The sequence below is a fragment of the Saccoglossus kowalevskii genome, chromosome 11 (assembly GCF_978046115.1).
Source record: "Saccoglossus kowalevskii chromosome 11, keSacKowa6.1, whole genome shotgun sequence".
In the NCBI taxonomy this organism is placed as follows: domain Eukaryota; kingdom Metazoa; phylum Hemichordata; class Enteropneusta; family Harrimaniidae; genus Saccoglossus; species Saccoglossus kowalevskii.
The window spans coordinates 17,111,897-17,129,970 of NC_140651.1; the positions used below are offsets into that span (position 1 = coordinate 17,111,897).

Genomic DNA, 18,074 nt, shown 5'->3' on the forward strand with positions numbered 1-18,074 from the left:
ACTGCCACCTATCACCGTGACCATTACTGCATCACTACTTACTGCGGGTGACAGCCATACAATGATTTTATACATGTAGCGAAAATATGTAAACTTAAAGTGGGGGGGTCGTCACCTGCGCACGCGCAGAAATTGAGTCCCAAGCGGCGATAACAACACATGCTAAAACGCAAAGGCTCATGGGTAGACGATTGTTTGTAAACAATGACACGCTATGACCATCTGGCGCATGCGCAGGTGATGACTCCCCCGCTTTAAAGCACAGTCTTTGTCACCTGTCACAAACAAATATATGTATGTTTTACTCAGAGAAAAGTATGTTCAATTGGTGAATAATTAACTAAGAAATTATGAAAACATACATAAAAATATGTAAAAACCTAATTGCTGATACAGACATGACTACACAAGTTTAGACAACTCCGGACTGCCACACGGTAATATCTGACTGTGATGTACATTTCAGTCCAATGAAGAAGCAAGATGCGTTGGCAAGGCAACAAATGGAATCTCCTATCATGCGGATCTTTTTCGCAGAGTAATGTATCCGATAAAATATCCTGTGATATTTCCGTCTACATGTATGTTATTAAACAGATGCAATTTATTTATTTATTTATTTATTTATTTATTTATTTATTTATTTATTTATTTATTTATTTATTTATTTATTTATTTATTTATTTATTTATTTATTTATTTAGCCAATTTACAAACTTCACCTGAATATGAGACCAAGTCCAATCATCTGTCGCAATTTTAACGCTTACTTACTCCGCATCCAGTTATTCACACACAAATCATATTACGTGTCTCACCTTTGTTGGACTTCGCATACCAGCTTATTCAAATGAACGTATTATTTCAGAGAAAAAGCGCCTGCGTCAAATCTACAAAGCCGATCACCGCGAATGCAATGTGGCATACACCAAAGTGACGTTCTACCCGTTTCCCATCAGAGGAGAAGTCGTAACGACCAGATTTGCCCGCCCCCTCCTCCCCCTAAAAATCACGTTTGTTCATGTCCACTTATACCGGTAATGTCAGTTAACAGAAATGGAACTTTCGTGACTGTATGACAAGGACGTAACCAAACCTGTCGGATCAGGTGTACTTTTTTTTTGTTTTCTGTTGTTGTTTTTTCTTGCCGTATCTTTTTACCCATAGTTACCGCTAAACGACCGCGTGTAAACAGTTGGAAGGCATTGGTGATGCCTAATTTAGCAAGTTATTCATTGTTTCGCCGGGGCACGTATTTCGAAATTAACCGAAAGAAGACCTCCACTTAGTATCAATGGTTTAAGAAATTGCCAGCACAAAGAACTGCCTTGCTTCGATGCAGAAACTTTGTATGACCTAAGGAGGATGAGCGTAATTACCTCAAGCATTTAAAATAGTGTCATTTCAATAAAACGCACAATTCATGCTTATTTATTGTACTCACTGTATCTTTCAGATTTTTTTTATTAGAACTTGCCAATGCATGGCCTTCACTTTACATCTCACAACACCGATCGGCTGCAGGTGAACGTATTCGGTTATGCACATACTAATAGTGCCACTTCACTAGGTCGTGCATGCACGTGCAACGCATTAGTAATTTCGCATAATAGCGACCCGTGTCACCTTACGATCAACCGCAGTCTGGATTGCATCACGTGTCCGCATCCGCCAATCACACTTTCGTACAGGTAAGCTAAGTAGGAATAAACCAGTCGTTGCTATGGCAATAACCAGCCGAGTAACATTTAAAAGCAGCACTAATCGATCTCATCGGCTCAGAATCCCTCGCGTTCCTTGACTTGTATAGGACAGCGTGAGAGCACAGCGATTTTTTTTTTCTTGTTTTAAACATCATTAATTTTGTCATTCCGATAGCCAACCACAATGGTGAGTACATGATTAACCGGTTGTTTTTTTGTTTTGTTTTTTCGATCAAGGTTTACGTGGTCTACTGAAAGGTGTGTGTGTTTGTTTGTTTTTTATTCCTTTTGGTTATGAATTAGAACATAGTCCATTTTCAACGCGAGAAGTAATGGCACGTTCCTTTTTCTGCTTCATTGACGATGCTTGGGTAAAAATTCTGCCGAGAACATGCAATAGTGGTTTTCAGGCAGGCGAATCAAAGTCGTGATAACATGTTCAACTTTGATTTAAAACAACCTTTAGACCTGCGCGGAAATCGACAAGGGCATCTAGTGAATAGGTTAGTCGTTTGCACCTTACACGTAACTTGAACACATTCCAGGCACACCTCGACGATTACTAATTAGAATCTTAAATATTCTATAAACTCCTCATTAACCCAATTATATCCTGATACTTTGTAGCGTGAATGCATCTCAATCCACGTCGGACAAGCCGGTGCACAGATCGGTAACGCCTGCTGGGAGCTCTACTGCTTGGAACACGGTATTCAGCCTGATGGCCAGATGCCCAGTGACAAGACCATTGGAGGCGGTGACGATTCCTTCAATACCTTCTTCAGCGAGACTGGGGCTGGAAAACACGTTCCTCGTGCTGTATTCGTCGACTTGGAACCAACTGTAATTGGTATGTGCGACGATTCCACTTTTCGGCATTCGGCTTATGTCTTTTTTTAAGTTTTCGTACGATTTCAGTTCCATAGATAATTCCGTTTTCAAATAAATACACGTTAAATTATGTTTTAATAGATGAGGTGCGCACCGGTACATACCGCCAGCTCTTTCACCCAGAGCAGCTGATCACTGGTAAAGAAGATGCCGCAAACAACTACGCTCGTGGTCACTACACCATTGGAAAAGAGATCATCGACTTGGTGCTGGACAGAATTAGGAAATTGGTGAGTATATTCATTAGTGTGTTTACCTTATCAGTACTTGCATCGACATGGCAACAGTCATGTAGACGGACTGAGGTACAAATCCCCCATTTTCCCTCAAACACTAAGCGATTTACGATTACAAATTGCATAAATCAATAAGTCAAAAAGTTCACAAACAATGGGTTTTCAGACGCCCAGTTAAACAATTCGCCTGGAAGTTACAAATAAATCAAGAGGCTCTTCACAGTCACAATTTATGCCCTGGGGAGCCGTCGTTCTAGAAATTTACAAAATGTAGTCAAATGATACCGAGTCGCTTGGCAACTTTGTATGCCACGACGGACACTAACCAAGTATCGAGTCTCGATGACGTCACAAAATACGACGACTACAATGATGCTTGTTGCTATGAGTTACACATTTGATTGTGATACCGTAATTTGACTTCGGACGCGTAATTTAATCCTTCTGTAATAAGAAGTCATTGGATTAACAGACTTGCTTGCTTAAACATATTATTCAAATCATGTTGCGTCGCCGTCTTTTTTGTTTTGTTTGTAGATGATGAACTGACTTTCTAATTCCATTCTTGTATCCTATTTATACAGGCTGATCAATGTACTGGTCTCCAAGGTTTCCTCATATTCCACAGTTTTGGTGGCGGCACCGGTTCTGGGTTCACGTCATTGTTGATGGAACGTCTGTCTGTTGACTACGGAAAAAAATCCAAGTTAGAATTCGCTGTTTACCCAGCTCCACAGGTCTCCACCGCTGTCGTCGAGCCATACAACTCAATTCTAACTACCCATACCACCCTCGAGCATTCTGATTGTGCTTTCATGGTTGACAACGAAGCTATCTACGATATTTGTCGTCGTAACCTCGACATCGAACGTCCAACTTACACCAACTTGAACCGTCTGATTGCCCAAATCGTCTCATCCATCACCGCGTCTCTGAGATTCGATGGTGCCCTCAACGTCGACTTGACTGAGTTCCAGACCAACTTGGTGCCCTACCCACGCATCCACTTCCCATTGGCTACCTATGCACCAGTCATCTCCGCCGAGAAGGCCTATCACGAACAACTAACCGTTGCTGAGGTCACCAACGCCTGCTTCGAGCCAGCCAATCAGATGGTGAAATGCGACCCACGTCATGGCAAGTACATGGCATGTTGCATGCTGTACCGTGGTGATGTTGTGCCAAAAGACGTCAACGCAGCCATCGCTACCATCAAGACCAAGCGTACCATTCAGTTCGTCGATTGGTGTCCAACTGGTTTCAAAGTAGGCATCAACTACCAACCACCAACCGTTGTACCAGGCGGTGACTTGGCTAAAGTACAACGTGCCGTCTGCATGTTGAGCAACACCACAGCCATCGCCGAGGCCTGGGCTCGTCTCGATCACAAATTCGACTTGATGTATGCCAAGCGTGCTTTCGTCCATTGGTATGTCGGTGAAGGTATGGAGGAAGGTGAATTCTCAGAGGCACGTGAAGATTTGGCAGCCTTAGAGAAGGACTACGAAGAAGTCGGTGTCGACTCGGTCGACGGCGAAGGCGAGGAAGAAGGAGAAGAATATTGAACCTTTCTCTTTGAATACAAACTTGTTAATGTTGTTTGCTGTTTTAAAAAAAATGGTACAGAGTACATACGTCATTGTTACTCTCTGCAACCAAATACTTGTCCAATTTTTAAAACAAGTGTTACTGGACTACTGCGTGTTTTCCTGTTCATGATAATAAATTTCTGAATATGCGTGTGTGACTTTTAAGAACACCATGACAACCAGTATTAATTACGCAAATAAAATGCTTTTGTTTCCGAAATAAAAGTTTATAATTTCATTGTATTTGTTCTAGCACCAACCATTCTCAGTCCAGTGGCCGTATGAGGTTACTCGCTAACACCTCCCTGCATTCTCAAATAAAGAGATTGTCGACATGTGTATCACATGTGTACCCACATCCATTCATTCATTCATCCATCCATCCATCCATCCATCCATCCGTTGTTTTCGGGGACGTCAACGTTTGTTCACTTCTTGAAATTCACATAAATAAAAATGACGTCACAATTAACCATTCAAGTGATTAATGCATCATGGTTGTCGTATTTCGCATAGTCATGATTTAATGACCATACGTACTTGAAGAAAACGATTCATTCCCTAACTTCAATTCTTTTAAAACATCATTTGGTCTTGGATTTAATATACACAATGTATGATACCATGAATTCACTTGCATATGTAAAAAAAAAAAAAATGCCGGCTGGGAGACACTCAGAATTATTCCCTTCATTTCTTCTTTTTTCAAGCTTGCTACGTGCCCTCAAATTTTGTTACTTGCCCTTTAAATGCAGGATTTACCACGGAATTTGTGTACTGATAGGGTTGCATGAGTCTGCAGACTGTGGGACAATTTGCAGCATGGTACACTATTCATGTTAATACATTAAGCCATACGCCATGTGGACATTTATTATCGTCAAGATTTGACAGGAAATCACGGTGAGCGAGACTTTAATAGTCAACATTAGTCAATACAATTGTCATTATGGTATATCAACAGCCCGATCAATGGGGCTATTATATTTAGAATTGACTTCACTGACTTTACAATGAAACATGTTCAGACACACGGTGACTCGATCTTTGACCTCTGACCTCTACCCGATGCGGCAGTCACATATGAGTAGGCAGTAAGAGTAGGAAAGGTTACAGCACAAATAATACAACGTCTAATCATGTTTTAAAATCTCCTCCGAAGAATGTCATATCTATCGACAGGGAAGGTTCTTTCAAACCGGATTTTGTAAAAAAAATAACAACAACAATATTGCCACAATGCGATTTTATATAGTATTTTTTTTAGAAAATTTATTAAAAGAAAAGACACATCACAAATAACGCGAAAAGCTTAAAAGCTATGAATTCCATCCAAGCCTAATTGCATGGACCTTGAAACATATTTGCTCAACGACTGGACAAACGATAGTGAGGAGTGTCTGGTTTATACCGTGAGAGGGCGCAACCACCTGTTGGCTGTGGCCCTCAGTCGTGATTTTGTACACTAATGTAGAACAGATAAATGACAAGCTAAATTCACTAAAAAATCACATTAGAAATCTTGTGTCATGTTATGAGAAACCCAGTAATAACTTTTATTCGAAATTTCGCTCATCAGTGAATGACATGATCACGCCTCGTATTCGAGGCGTATTCTTTACTTTTATGGCTGTCATGTTATTTTAGCTAATCTGTAATTTTAGCTAATCGCTAATTCAAGATTTTGCTAATTTAATATAAATTATATTCTCAGAATTCAATTTTTGGCACTTTAGGATTCTGTTAATTCATGCATTTAGTCTAAAAGGGCATGTGGCAGCCCCAGGGGTGGTTCTCTGAATAAAACATGGTACGCAAGCTGAAGTAAAAAAAACGCGTAAAAGGGGTGATATTTAGTTATTTTACCCGCATACGCGTATACCGTCTTTAGGGTCCTATCCTCGGGGGCGGAGCTACGTCACGGACGTTCTACGTTGCTAAGACGCGCACCACTGTACCACGTATTTCTACGGGCTTTGTGCGCGCTGCTGTGGGACGCCTGTGGAGCCGGTGAAACTCGAGAAAACAACACAAACTCAACTTTGAAGTAATCCTGAACAACCAAATTCATATATGTTACACACGTAGGGCTAATCTTGCTGCACTGTGCAGAGGAATCTCATTAATCACACCCAAAGTACCGTTTTCTGCGAGTTTTGGGCCTTTGTTTTCACCGCCGCGGGTTGCCAGGCGGTGAAAATGCCCGGATGTCCGCCCCCGAGGATTGGAACTTGAAGCCTGGTGTAACTTAGAATATAGTAATAAAGTGTGGAAAAGGGAATCTCATGAATTCATGTTACCTCAACTTGTAAACAGTATGATTTATATATATATAGTATTCTATTTCTGCACTTGAAAAGGGGTATACTTCAGCATGGGTACCAGGTCTGACTCGTGGTGTATTCTGCACGCTGATGGCGCTGTTTTCTTTCACCTTCACAAACAACTTGAACGCAAGTAGGTTACAGCATGGTCATGGCAATTGCGGCAGGATAATTTCATTTATGAAACCATCAACAACCGATTATCAACATAAATATGAATGTCGAGTTAAGTGGAATAGCATGCAGATTATGTAAGCATTAAATGTTGAGTAAATAAGTGTTTCATAGCACACAAAACAGTATTTATTGAATAAATTGGTCTTCAGAAATGCGCAGCAGTGAGCACCACAATTGCAACGTAATTTGACCGAGGGGATATTATGTGTAAATCGACGTGCAACAACACACACTTCTACCGAAACTGTGTATCCATATTGATTATAAGATGAGGGATAAAATTAAAACGTACTGATAACACTATCATAACAAGAACAGTTCGTACCGGTCTATACCCTGGATGAGTATTACAATAGGTAAATCAAGTGTATGTAGCGGATGTAATGAATCAAGTATGAGACGCGAAATGTACAATTTCAGAACAATTAATTACTACGATATAAACGGGTTGAAGAATACAATAATGATATTTATTTAAGATTATAAAGAAGAAAAATGAAGAAGGAAAATAATAAAAGTACATAAAAATGTGTTATGTAAAACAAAGAAAAGACAGATTTAATTCCTTGCTATGATCTATGATAATGATCTTCGCACATACATTTGATTTAATTTGGTTGATTTAATCCCAAATGGCAATCACAATCCGACAGAAATCATTAGAACATCTAATGTTCTGAATTAATACTCTTCTGCTTCTTCTTCCTCGCCTTCGCCTTCGACCGAGTCGACACCGACCTCTTCGTAGTCCTTCTCCAAGGCTGCCAAATCTTCACGTGCCTCTGAGAATTCACCTTCCTCCATACCTTCACCGACATACCAATGGACGAAGGCACGTTTGGCGTACATCAAGTCGAATTTGTGATCGAGACGAGCCCAGGCCTCGGCGATGGCTGTGGTGTTGCTCAACATGCAGACGGCACGTTGTACTTTAGCCAAGTCACCGCCTGGTACAACGGTCGGTGGTTGGTAGTTGATGCCTACTTTGAAACCAGTTGGACACCAATCGACGAACTGGATGGTACGTTTGGTCTTGATGGTAGCGATGGCTGCGTTGACGTCTTTTGGTACGACATCACCACGGTACAGCATGCAACATGCCATGTACTTGCCATGACGTGGGTCGCATTTCACCATCTGATTGGCTGGCTCGAAGCATGAATTTGTTATTTCGGCGACAGACAACTGTTCATGGTAGGCTTTCTCTGCAGATATAACTGGAGAATATGTAGCCAATGGGAAGTGGATACGTGGGTAGGGCACCAAGTTGGTCTGGAACTCAGTCAAGTCGACGTTGAGGGCACCATCAAATCTCAGAGATGCGGTGATGGATGAAACGATTTGACCAATCAGACGGTTCAAGTTGGTGTAAGTTGGACGTTCGATGTCAAGGTTACGACGACAAATATCGTAAATAGCTTCGTTGTCAACCATGAAAGCACAATCAGAATGCTCAAGGGTGGTGTGAGTGGTCAAAATAGAGTTGTATGGTTCGACGACAGCGGTGGAGACCTGTGGAGCTGGGTAAACAGCGAATTCTAACTTGGACTTCTTTCCGTAGTCAACAGACAGACGTTCCATCAACAATGACGTGAACCCAGAACCGGTGCCGCCACCAAAGCTGTGGAAGATGAGAAATCCTTGAAGACCAGTGCACATATCGGCCTACGAAACAAACAGAGTATGAATTCAATATGACCATTCATGTTATTTGCTTATGGGCGCTTCTGACAGTGACGCGAGAATAAACCATGGGAAATCGCAGTGAAACTGTGCGCGAAAATACCGACAACGTCATTGTTATGGATACAAGACAATAAACTAGCATCACTCTATGGCTAAAATGTGTGTTTGTACACGATAAGAAACAGGTACTAAATTTCAAAATTACATTTTGGCAAAAGGTGCGTTATGGTTACGGTAGACTCAACCTCAAACAAAACCCACTTTATTTTGACAAAGAACAAAAAGTCACTTAATCCGTACAAAGTAGTTCCACTGTATTCTTTCAACTTTTACAACTTATTTCGGCTGTTCAAGAAACGTTTAGCGCCCTCTCAGCTATTGTCTCGCTCCCACTCGAAATGACTCTTCAAATAATAAATGATATGTATACGCTTATAGCGTGAATATTGTCTCGCAGTCGAGCGGAAAGCTTTAAATATCGCGCCATCACCTCTTAGTTTGACCACTCTCAGGTGTTTCGCATTAATCCACTTATATCATTTTCCATCGACAATTTGATGTCGTCCACCCGCGAAGTGTCAACAAGTGTATATTCAAACGGGTCGAATTCCGAGTCGGCCGTTTCATTGTGGCCTTTCAACTACCGTGACTTTGACGTATGTTGAGTGGTAGAACGCATACGCCGTTCGTTACATTTGACAAGCTTTAACAGTTCCAAAGTTGATCAGGTCGAGACTTGTTTGAAACATAACTGTGCCCAAGGTAACTGTTAATTTTAATCACTATAGCAACAACAGGCATGGACATGGACATGCGCACATCAAATGACCGTGCGTTCATTGTTGTATCTCGTATTTTTATGTTTAAATCCAGGACAAAAATGTACTAGTTTTGTTACACTATGCCCTTAAGGGTGAGTGTGGCTAACACACTTTTTTGTCACCGAAATTGCGTTAAACCCTTTATTCCATGTGAATGGCTGTCAAATGTATCATTTCCATGGAAACTAGATCGGAAACCGCTTCTTTTTATATGTTATTTAATAAACAGAATCTTATATTCAGTAAAATAGCAAGAATCTGTAGTGTATCCAAAATTTCTGCATTTGTGAAAGTTAGTTGTGTCCGGTCACAAGAATGGCGATTATTAAAAACTTAGAAAGTTAACAGGTCCTTCTTTAACTTGAGTGGCCCTAATGGTTGTATACATCACTTTACTCGTTTAAACTAACAATCCGCCAACGTTTACGAAAGTAACAACTGCTCTATATAGACTCTATCTAAATCATAAATAGTATTGATATGATGTTGAAAAAGCCATGTTTGATCTATTATTTAAACTCCGTGTAATTAATCACCGTCTTGAACTTGGAAATCGTAGTTGCTGGTAAGTACTGTAAAATGACTAATTTTCACTGGGTTTAAATTTCACTGATTTACCATTTCAGGCATATTCAGTGGGTTTTAAATTCACGGTTTCGTCATTTAGATAATGTGTTCTATGCTAAATTTTACATATTCACTGGGTTTTAATTTAGCGCATTTTCCAGTCAGCGAAATAAGCTAAATTAAAACCCAGTGAATAATTACCCCCTTTACAGTATTCAATAACCAAACAATAGACCATTTTCCGTACACTGCGAGAATCACGCGTTATGCGTGAAATCGAACGTAAAAACAGGACAAACAAAGGTCATAGCGTCGTAGTCGCGTCAAACATCGCGTGGGATTCGACAAACGCGAAAGTATTTCGGGGACATTTCCATGCTTAATAATGTGCTGTCCACATTTGATGATAGGCAATTTCGATTAAGTGAGGGTATTCGGAAGCAATATTCCTCTGTCGAAGATCGGCCGGTCAATGTAAGCTGCGAAATAAAGAAATTCTAGTTCAAAATCAAATCGTTCGATTTTTGCAGCAGACGTTCGACGCGCGTCTTTCATGCATCTCGCGAGATCTCGCAATTGTTCGGAAAATCACCTATTAACAAGGATTAGGATTACCTACTGGTATTATCAATCCCTGTGTAGTACTGGTATATATCGCTATCTCCGATTTGTTATGATCTCTTTGTGTTGTGTCAGCGGGGAAATAATTGCGCAAGTCCTGATCCCGGTCCCTGGTCCCATATATCAAGAACTAATTCTGATACAGATTCAAAATACCCCGATTTCGTGGACGCCTTAAATTTTAATTGCTTGTAATAGAACAACTACGCGAGACTAATAAATATTAACTGATATGATTTCACTTACCACTTTTCGGATCCTGTCCAGTACCAAGTCGATGACTTCTTTACCGATCGTGTAGTGACCACGAGCATAGTTGTTGGCAGCGTCTTCCTTGCCTGAGATTAACTGCTCCGGGTGGAAAAGCTGGCGGTATGTGCCAGTCCGGATCTCGTCTGTCAAATCAAGGATTGTTATTTAATTAGTTCTCTGCACGGTGAAACGTGAAATAATTTAACGCATAGGAAATACAGAGCTTGTATGTGTAGCTCTACTGTTACGGTTCCAGTTGTCGGTGAACGGCTCGGACTTATATACCATCGTCACTGTCTCCACATGATAAAGGTAGCTACAATTTCCTTTCGAGACATTTAAATTGCGGAGTGAAATTTTGTCGGAGTGGCTTTAATAGAATAACGTCCCAATTTAAATCCTACCTTCAAGTTGGTGATCTATTGGGGCAACTGGCGCGATGAATACAGCTTAAAATATTAATTCGTTATCGTTTCAACTTGAGTGCAGGAGGACATGTTTTTTTTTTTCGAATTGGACAACACTTTAATCGCGCGGGGTGTTAAAAACTTAAAAAATGTTCGGTTGCAATTGTTAAACTTGAATACATGTACATTGAAAGGGTTGTATGTGGTTGCTTTGAGGGAATGTATAAGAAATGTGTTGGTGGTAGCCAATGGCAACAGGTAGCCCCGCGAGTCAAACAGTCTAGAGTCAATAATTGCAGTTCAAAGAACAAACACGATAAAGAACACGATGTATGGTATTTGATGATGACATCGTGCTATGGCATTGGTAGGATAGCCATAACGCTACCATTGTACTATTAGTATTCAATGAATGTTCACTGTGGTAATTAGTGGAGCTATTTAATGTAACGAGCACGCAGAGACGGGGATATCAATGGACGAGTTACGTCAAATGATGCTCCTAAATCCTCAACTATTGTTGTGAATTTCACTAACTTCAACATTAATATCCGTGCTATCCAATAAACCAACGCGTCTTGGCATTAACTAAATCGACCCCCCCTCCCGTTTAGTTCGATGTATCTGTTATCTTAACATCTTTCTCACGAACGCACTCTTGACACATTTGTAGTAGTTAATTGTGCCCAATTTACGGCATCACATATTAATACGGGTGCAAAAAACAAGTGAGCCTCGTATTTGTTTGAGAACGATGCCTTTGTGCCTTTATCAACAAACGAAGTATCACTAGGTTCATGTCAGGGTCATACAATCAATGATTTCTCTACTTTTGCGTTTATAATAATATAATTTGTGCCTAATTTTTACCGGATCACGACGGTTTGTAATTATAATTAGATACAATCATGATGAGGTACATACCCACGACTGTAGGCTCCAAGTCAGCGAACACGGCTCTTGGAACATGTTTGCCCGCACCGGTCTCGTAGAAGAAAGTATTGAAGGAATCATCGCCTCCACCAATTGTCTTGTCGCTGGGCATCTGTCCATCGGGCTGGATACCGTGTTCCAAGCAGTACAGTTCCCAGCAGGCATTGCCCATCTGCAGACCAGCTTGGCCCAAGTGTATGGATAGACATTCACGCTGAAAATGCCACCATGGAAATATCGTGATTTAGATTCGATTGTACATGGGATCAACAGGCGGTTTCTGGCTGGTAGATTTACTATAGGTTTAACCGTTCTTGAGTCTGTATTTAACTTATAAAATGTCACCATGAAAAATGTTTCATTGTAAAATAAATGTAAATAATTTTTTTGGGGGGGAGCGTACGCTGCATAGAAAAACAGTCATCAAAGTAGACCTCATTCAAATTTACTAATGACTTACGTAAAATGTACTCACCATGGCCAAGATTTATAAAAAAAAAATAGCAAAATCGATGTAAATCTTGAGCTGGATACTGTTTCGAATGCCTCACGTCGACTGCAAAGAGTTCGTATACGCGAGTGGAGTCAACTGAATTGATCGCCTTCAGCAATCGTCTTATATAGTAAATTTATTTAGCTGTCATGGCGACCGTTCCTAACGGCACAGGGCATGTCGAATCATCTCTGTTTTTCAAACACCGTCCCTTTTACTCTCCGCGTGTCACATAATGCTTCGCATACGGATATCTGCAAAATTTCATTTTTGACAGATTCTGATGTCATTTTTTTTTTGCTTTTTTTATTTTCATTGTGCCGTACTCTCCCCGTGACACGGTCGATTCCATTTTTGAGGGCTCGGTAGGTTGGTGCGGTCTATTGACAATTACTTGTGTTGACAGCTCCACACTGAAAACAAAAGACATAGAAACGAGAAAAAATGTTCCTTCCGTACAATCGTGCTATTTCTCCTCAGTAAGTCTCTGTGGTGATCCATGTTAGTTTCTGGCGTGACAGTGAATAGCCATTCCATGTTTCCATGGCGCGAGTAGAAACCTAACCGCAATCTCACCGAAAGTTAAACACCCCGCGTTTGAACAACTAATCCATTTATCAACATTGCCATTCAAATTGCATGTGGGCTGTGGCGACGCTGGCGAGCTCGCATGTCAATCCCCGATGAATAGAGTGGATTAAGTGGTATTAGCGTGGACAATACCACTAACATTATAATGTTTTGCAGATATTCTACTACCGTTGGCATAAGATCTCCAAAATCAACCGAAACATGGCGAATACACTCCAAAATGGAGTACAGGAGATTAAATGCTGGATTTACTTCACGAGAAGTTGATAAAAAAAAACGCCGTATGACTGACGGTGTTTCTTCTAAGTTTAATTATCAACATTAAAATTGTTTTTAAACTATAATATTCCATCAAGTATTTTACGCAATGTGTGAACATGCACTAACACAACAAGTGTGTCCATTTTTTGAGGCATATGTCCAATGAACAGACTTTCCATACACCGTTTTACCGCAAGGAAGCAAAGATATCCGTAACATGAATGTAGTTAACATCGACGGTAGTATGATGACAACAGTTGAGATAATTGCCAAAAATAATTACAGTTTGTTTCAAGTTAACTGATTAACGATTATAACTAACTTCACTCAAATTAGTGTAAGGTTGAGTCTATTTAATTAACTGTGTCTGCATGTTTAATATAAAGGTTTATGCCGTAGTCGACAATAATTGTACCCGCCAAATGCTCGTCTAAATTTGCGTTCCCGAAAACAGTGTCCATCATATGTAATTATTTCAGAACAAATTAGATTTTAAATTTTACTTTTAAAATTATTCTTATACAACATGAACCCATTTCTAGGGTTTATGGGAACAGCTGAAAACTAACTCATGAAAAAAAAAAACGAATTTCAAATGAAGTGCATTGGGACTAATTACTGTCGTGATACATATAAATTATATAGGACTCCATTAACGTTATATGTATAATTAGGGAACATGATTTCAGAATTATATTAAATTAAATATGTATTTAATTATTATGGTACATTTTGGGTCTTCAGCTTTTAGTGATGAACATTTACAGAAAGGTACAAATACAACGATAATTAACGACTTGAGTGAGCATTACATGAATAAAGTAACACAATGGGAAATTGGATCATGATGATTATATGATAATTATATCGACAGTACGATCTCGATCCCATAACAGGGTTCACGTTTTTTGTTGACATTAATTGGCTGTAGTATACTAGTATTAGAAAACACATTTCTCTAAAGGCCTTGTAACTATCTCATTGTAGATGAAAATGAAGCTCGTTCTCAATCATGTTACCATGGCTACATATGCAGAACCTGTTTTTATATAGGAGATTGATATACATATCGCTTGATATTAAATTGTGAAAACAAATCAATGCCTGTTTAAAACATTATTTCTTGCAATTTTAAGATATAATTCTAGTGACAGGGTGTGTACACATAGCGTATGGCTTCCAAATTCATAGCAGTTCATCTATGCACGCCTGTGACCCAACATTCATTTTCCATGCCAGCCATATTTCTGCTTGTAGCAACAATAGTATACCGCTCTGCTAGATTTCTTTTTAGAATACCTTAATGACATTTATTTAGGAAAAGAACTGTTTTTTTAATTCATAAAAATGTTGTTACAATTGTCGTCAATAACTTACCGTGGACTGGGTGGAAAATGAAAGTCGTACTTGTCAAGGACTAGCAAATTGGTTCTCAGACTCAAAACTCAGATGATGGATCTGCGCTTCTTCTTCTTCTTGTGGGCAACGCAGTGATTTTCAATGAATTGTTCGTTCGCGTTACGTTGTCAGAACGGCTTCATAATACCTTGTTTCGTTTCAACTTATTGTACACCTGTGTGTTAAGTCAAGTCTGTCCTCCACTGAAGCGTACAACTATCAATAAGTACGGCCGTTTAATCTCCAATCACACACTGCTGCACATTGTTCAAGCATGTAACTGTGTAACGGTAAAGATGTGTCGTTTTACATCGCTGCCGGTGAAAACATGCTGTGACGCTGCCAGTGAAAACATGCTGTGACGCTGCCAGTGAAAACATGCTGTGACGCTGGTGAAAACAATCATGTCGAATTATTGAAATAATGGAACTATTAAAGAAACATTTATTAAACAAAACATAAACTGTTGTCCCCACCTATTTCTGTTTCGTGTCTCCGGGCTAACCCAACCAATTCAATAGACTGTAGCATTCGTCGAATTGCGCCACCACCGTTCAAAATGTATGATCACGATAGTTTCGGCTATAAGTCCGAATCACAACCTGATTTAGAGTGCCGTCTACATTTTGAACCCGAAGCAGTGGCACGGGGCACGAGGAATGGTCAGCAGACCGCTTCCTCCTCTGCGAAGAATGTATACATGCCACAATTTTATAAATAAGGCTTATCTTGGTCGGGAGACAAAGTCATCTCGAGCGAATACATATATCTCGTTCGGCGTATTTCGTATATTTTCGAACGTATCGGCAAACTGAACGAAGACTCGGTCAGGACTAACTCTGATCATAACGTACGGTATACATCCCAATAGGGATAGCAAAAAAAACTCCTCTCGATCTTTTAAAAACAAGTAGCAAAAAAAATGGCTGGACGTTTAGACCATAGTCGCTTTTGACCCTAGTAAATAAAGACATTACGACCACGTTTCGCATCGCCGAACAAATTGTTGCCCGAAGAATGCCAGTCTTGCAAAAAATTCAAGAGGAACATCCCTCGGACTCCCCTAGAAAAGGAGAGATGGTGAGTAGAATCGTCCATGCAAAATTTCGTGCTGCCGCCTGTTATCATTGTTTTTACTCAGTTGATTGACCTTAGTTGTACTTTTTGAATCACGGTGTGTTTTCATATATCACGTATTATGATGATATTCCACATGGAACGTAATTACAACATACTGACACGTCGACCTGCCTTGCATAGAGGCGTACACGATCACAGTAGCTATGTGGGCGTGGTTCATTCTAAGTTTCTCAAGTTCCCATGATCCTTTGCAAATAAAAATGGCTGCGCTCAGTGATAGTTATACGGAATGCGATTTGTTTTGACATTTTTCTGAAATAATCTTCTAAACAGTCGTGTCCGTGGTGCTCAGCATGCATTATAAATAATAGAACACGTCTGTTTAAGCAGGTAAGTACTTTAAAACATAACACTGTTTTCTTGCAAGAATGCTTTCACCGCCACCGTACAAGACAAGAGTCTGAAGAGACGATGTTGTTACCAAACGCTTCAGCGTGGTATTAAGAGTTTGTTTTCAGGGGTGGGTGATACCAAGGTGGGAAATGGATGCACATATGGGGTTAATTCCTTGAATTGCAATATAGAGGGTTCAGGCTGAAATACAATATATAGTGTTTTCATGTTTCGTCTGATATTTCTGTGGTATTCTGCTGCTGTAAGTAATGCACGATTTGTTCCGAAATTCAGTATATTGTGTGTATTCCAGGGTTATTCGTTTTTTGCTGAAAACACCCCTATTTTTTAGTGGCAGAGTTTGAATAGTCTCACTCCCACTGGGAAATCTGCATTGTTGCTTGAATGTGAGTTAATTAAACACATTTTCCAGACCGGCGAAAGAGTATGCAACAGCCAATTTTAACAGCCTGTCACGTGATTTTAGTCTGAATGTCAACATGAACAGGCTAGTCCATTTTACGCAGGAGTAATTGGGAGTAGAATATGTGAGGGATAGTATCAACAGAGATGTGTATAGTGAAAAGTAATATCTATCCTTCATTTACATCTCTGAGCATTTCTGTTTTAGTATATTGGTTTGAAAATGTTGAACTTGCATGATTTGCAATGTGCTTTTTTAATGGGGCTCCCCTATTGATCGAATCCCGGGTTTGAACGAGAACGGCACACCACGTGATTCGTTTGAATACAATGCTGATGGCAAACATGCCGTGTTACTGCGGTACTCCACTGACGGGATGACTTACTGCATGCTACAACTTCGCTTGTGATGTTGCTTGTTAGCCATGGATTACATGAATCTTGATTACCAGTCAAATGTTGCTCATTTGACGTTGGTAATCTTTATTTGGAACTGAGTAACTTCCTGGTACTTCGTACTATGATAAAAATCAGTCAACATACATCAAGTTCTCACAATCGTAGTATTCCATGTGATGTACACCTAATATGCCAAAAATGTTGCTGAACGATTTGAACTGAATAAAAATAGCAGACGAAAATTTGTTTACAAAATAAAAATACTTCGGTTGCCAATGAAAACCGGTAAAAAACAAGCAATATGTTTTCGGCTGTTATCATGGAAGGGACATGAACGTGAAGCTAACGTCTGTTTATAACTAAAACCGGGCACCTGATACGAGGTTTGCAAAATAACATGGCAGTCATTAGAAGTCACTTTATTTTATTGTTAGGACGTATTCAACCGTTAAATGTATAATTTCCAATCGTTTTGCGATAGTATTTTCTAGATTGGAAGCAGCATTTACATTTTATTCAAAGTTCAAAGCTGCGTTGGGATTCCGTTGACAGTGGTAACAATGTCGGCGCCGGTGATCTCTTACCAGTGCGCAACGTAGCCAAAATAAAAGGCATGATCATTTGGGCACTGCTATTACAAGACTTTGGCTGTTGCCATGGTAGCGGTGGGTCAGGATTGTTTTTCCAATTAGTGATGGTACGACCTGCCTGTCAAGTATGAACCGTGACAAAATCAGCCAAGCCAAAAAAAAATCACAGAAGAGTTAAAAAGCCATTCCTGCTGAACAGTTACTTTAACTTCGGGGTCAACTTTCTCATTAATGAAAAA

The 18,074-nt window shown here is 39.9% G+C and overlaps 3 protein-coding genes across 5 annotated transcripts in view; 2 read left to right on the forward strand and 1 right to left on the reverse strand.

The window, feature by feature from the left end:
- Positions 1 to 1,795: 1,795 nt before the first annotated feature.
- LOC100373009 (alpha tubulin) lies at positions 1,796 to 4,639 on the forward strand. Its single transcript, NM_001184852.1, has 4 exons — positions 1,796 to 1,890; positions 2,331 to 2,553; positions 2,676 to 2,824; positions 3,415 to 4,639. The coding sequence occupies exons 1-4, from the start codon at positions 1,888 to 1,890 to the stop codon at positions 4,393 to 4,395; spliced, it is 1,356 nt and encodes a 451-aa protein (NP_001171781.1). The 5' UTR covers positions 1,796 to 1,887; the 3' UTR covers positions 4,396 to 4,639.
- A 2,853-nt stretch (positions 4,640 to 7,492) lies between these two features.
- LOC100369668 (tubulin alpha-2/alpha-4 chain-like) lies at positions 7,493 to 12,785 on the reverse strand. Its single transcript, XM_085505455.1, has 4 exons — positions 12,683 to 12,785; positions 12,199 to 12,421; positions 10,862 to 11,010; positions 7,493 to 8,585 (listed from the first exon to the last, which is right to left on the reverse strand). Exons 1-4 carry the CDS (start codon positions 12,683 to 12,685, stop codon positions 7,602 to 7,604), a joined length of 1,359 nt encoding a protein of 452 aa, XP_085361581.1. The 5' UTR covers positions 12,686 to 12,785; the 3' UTR covers positions 7,493 to 7,601.
- A 3,470-nt stretch (positions 12,786 to 16,255) lies between these two features.
- LOC102803891 (polyphosphoinositide phosphatase-like) overlaps positions 16,256 to 18,074 on the forward strand; it is a 30,974-nt gene continuing 29,155 nt past the window's right edge. For 2 of the 3 annotated variants that reach the window (XM_085504949.1, XM_085504950.1), the window contains exon 1: positions 16,257 to 16,420. The gene's annotated coding sequence lies outside the window, so the exon portion shown is untranslated. Of the gene's footprint in view, positions 16,421 to 18,074 lie in introns of all 3 variants that reach the window. The other variant, XM_085504948.1, reaches the window with a different exon arrangement.

What these genes read in the sequence shown, in the direction of transcription:
- LOC100373009 (NM_001184852.1), top strand. An exon ending in CTTGGAACCAACTGTAATTG is followed by an intron (nt 2,554 to 2,675) that starts GTATGTGCGACG and finishes ATGTTTTAATAG; the next exon opens with ATGAGGTGCGCACCGGTACA. An exon ending in TGGACAGAATTAGGAAATTG is followed by an intron (nt 2,825 to 3,414) that starts GTGAGTATATTC and finishes CTATTTATACAG; the next exon opens with GCTGATCAATGTACTGGTCT.
- LOC100369668 (XM_085505455.1), bottom strand. An exon ending in CTTGGAGCCTACAGTCGTGG is followed by an intron (nt 11,011 to 12,198) that starts GTATGTACCTCA and finishes TTGATTTGACAG; the next exon opens with ACGAGATCCGGACTGGCACA. An exon ending in TGGACAGGATCCGAAAAGTG is followed by an intron (nt 8,586 to 10,861) that starts GTAAGTGAAATC and finishes TTTGTTTCGTAG; the next exon opens with GCCGATATGTGCACTGGTCT.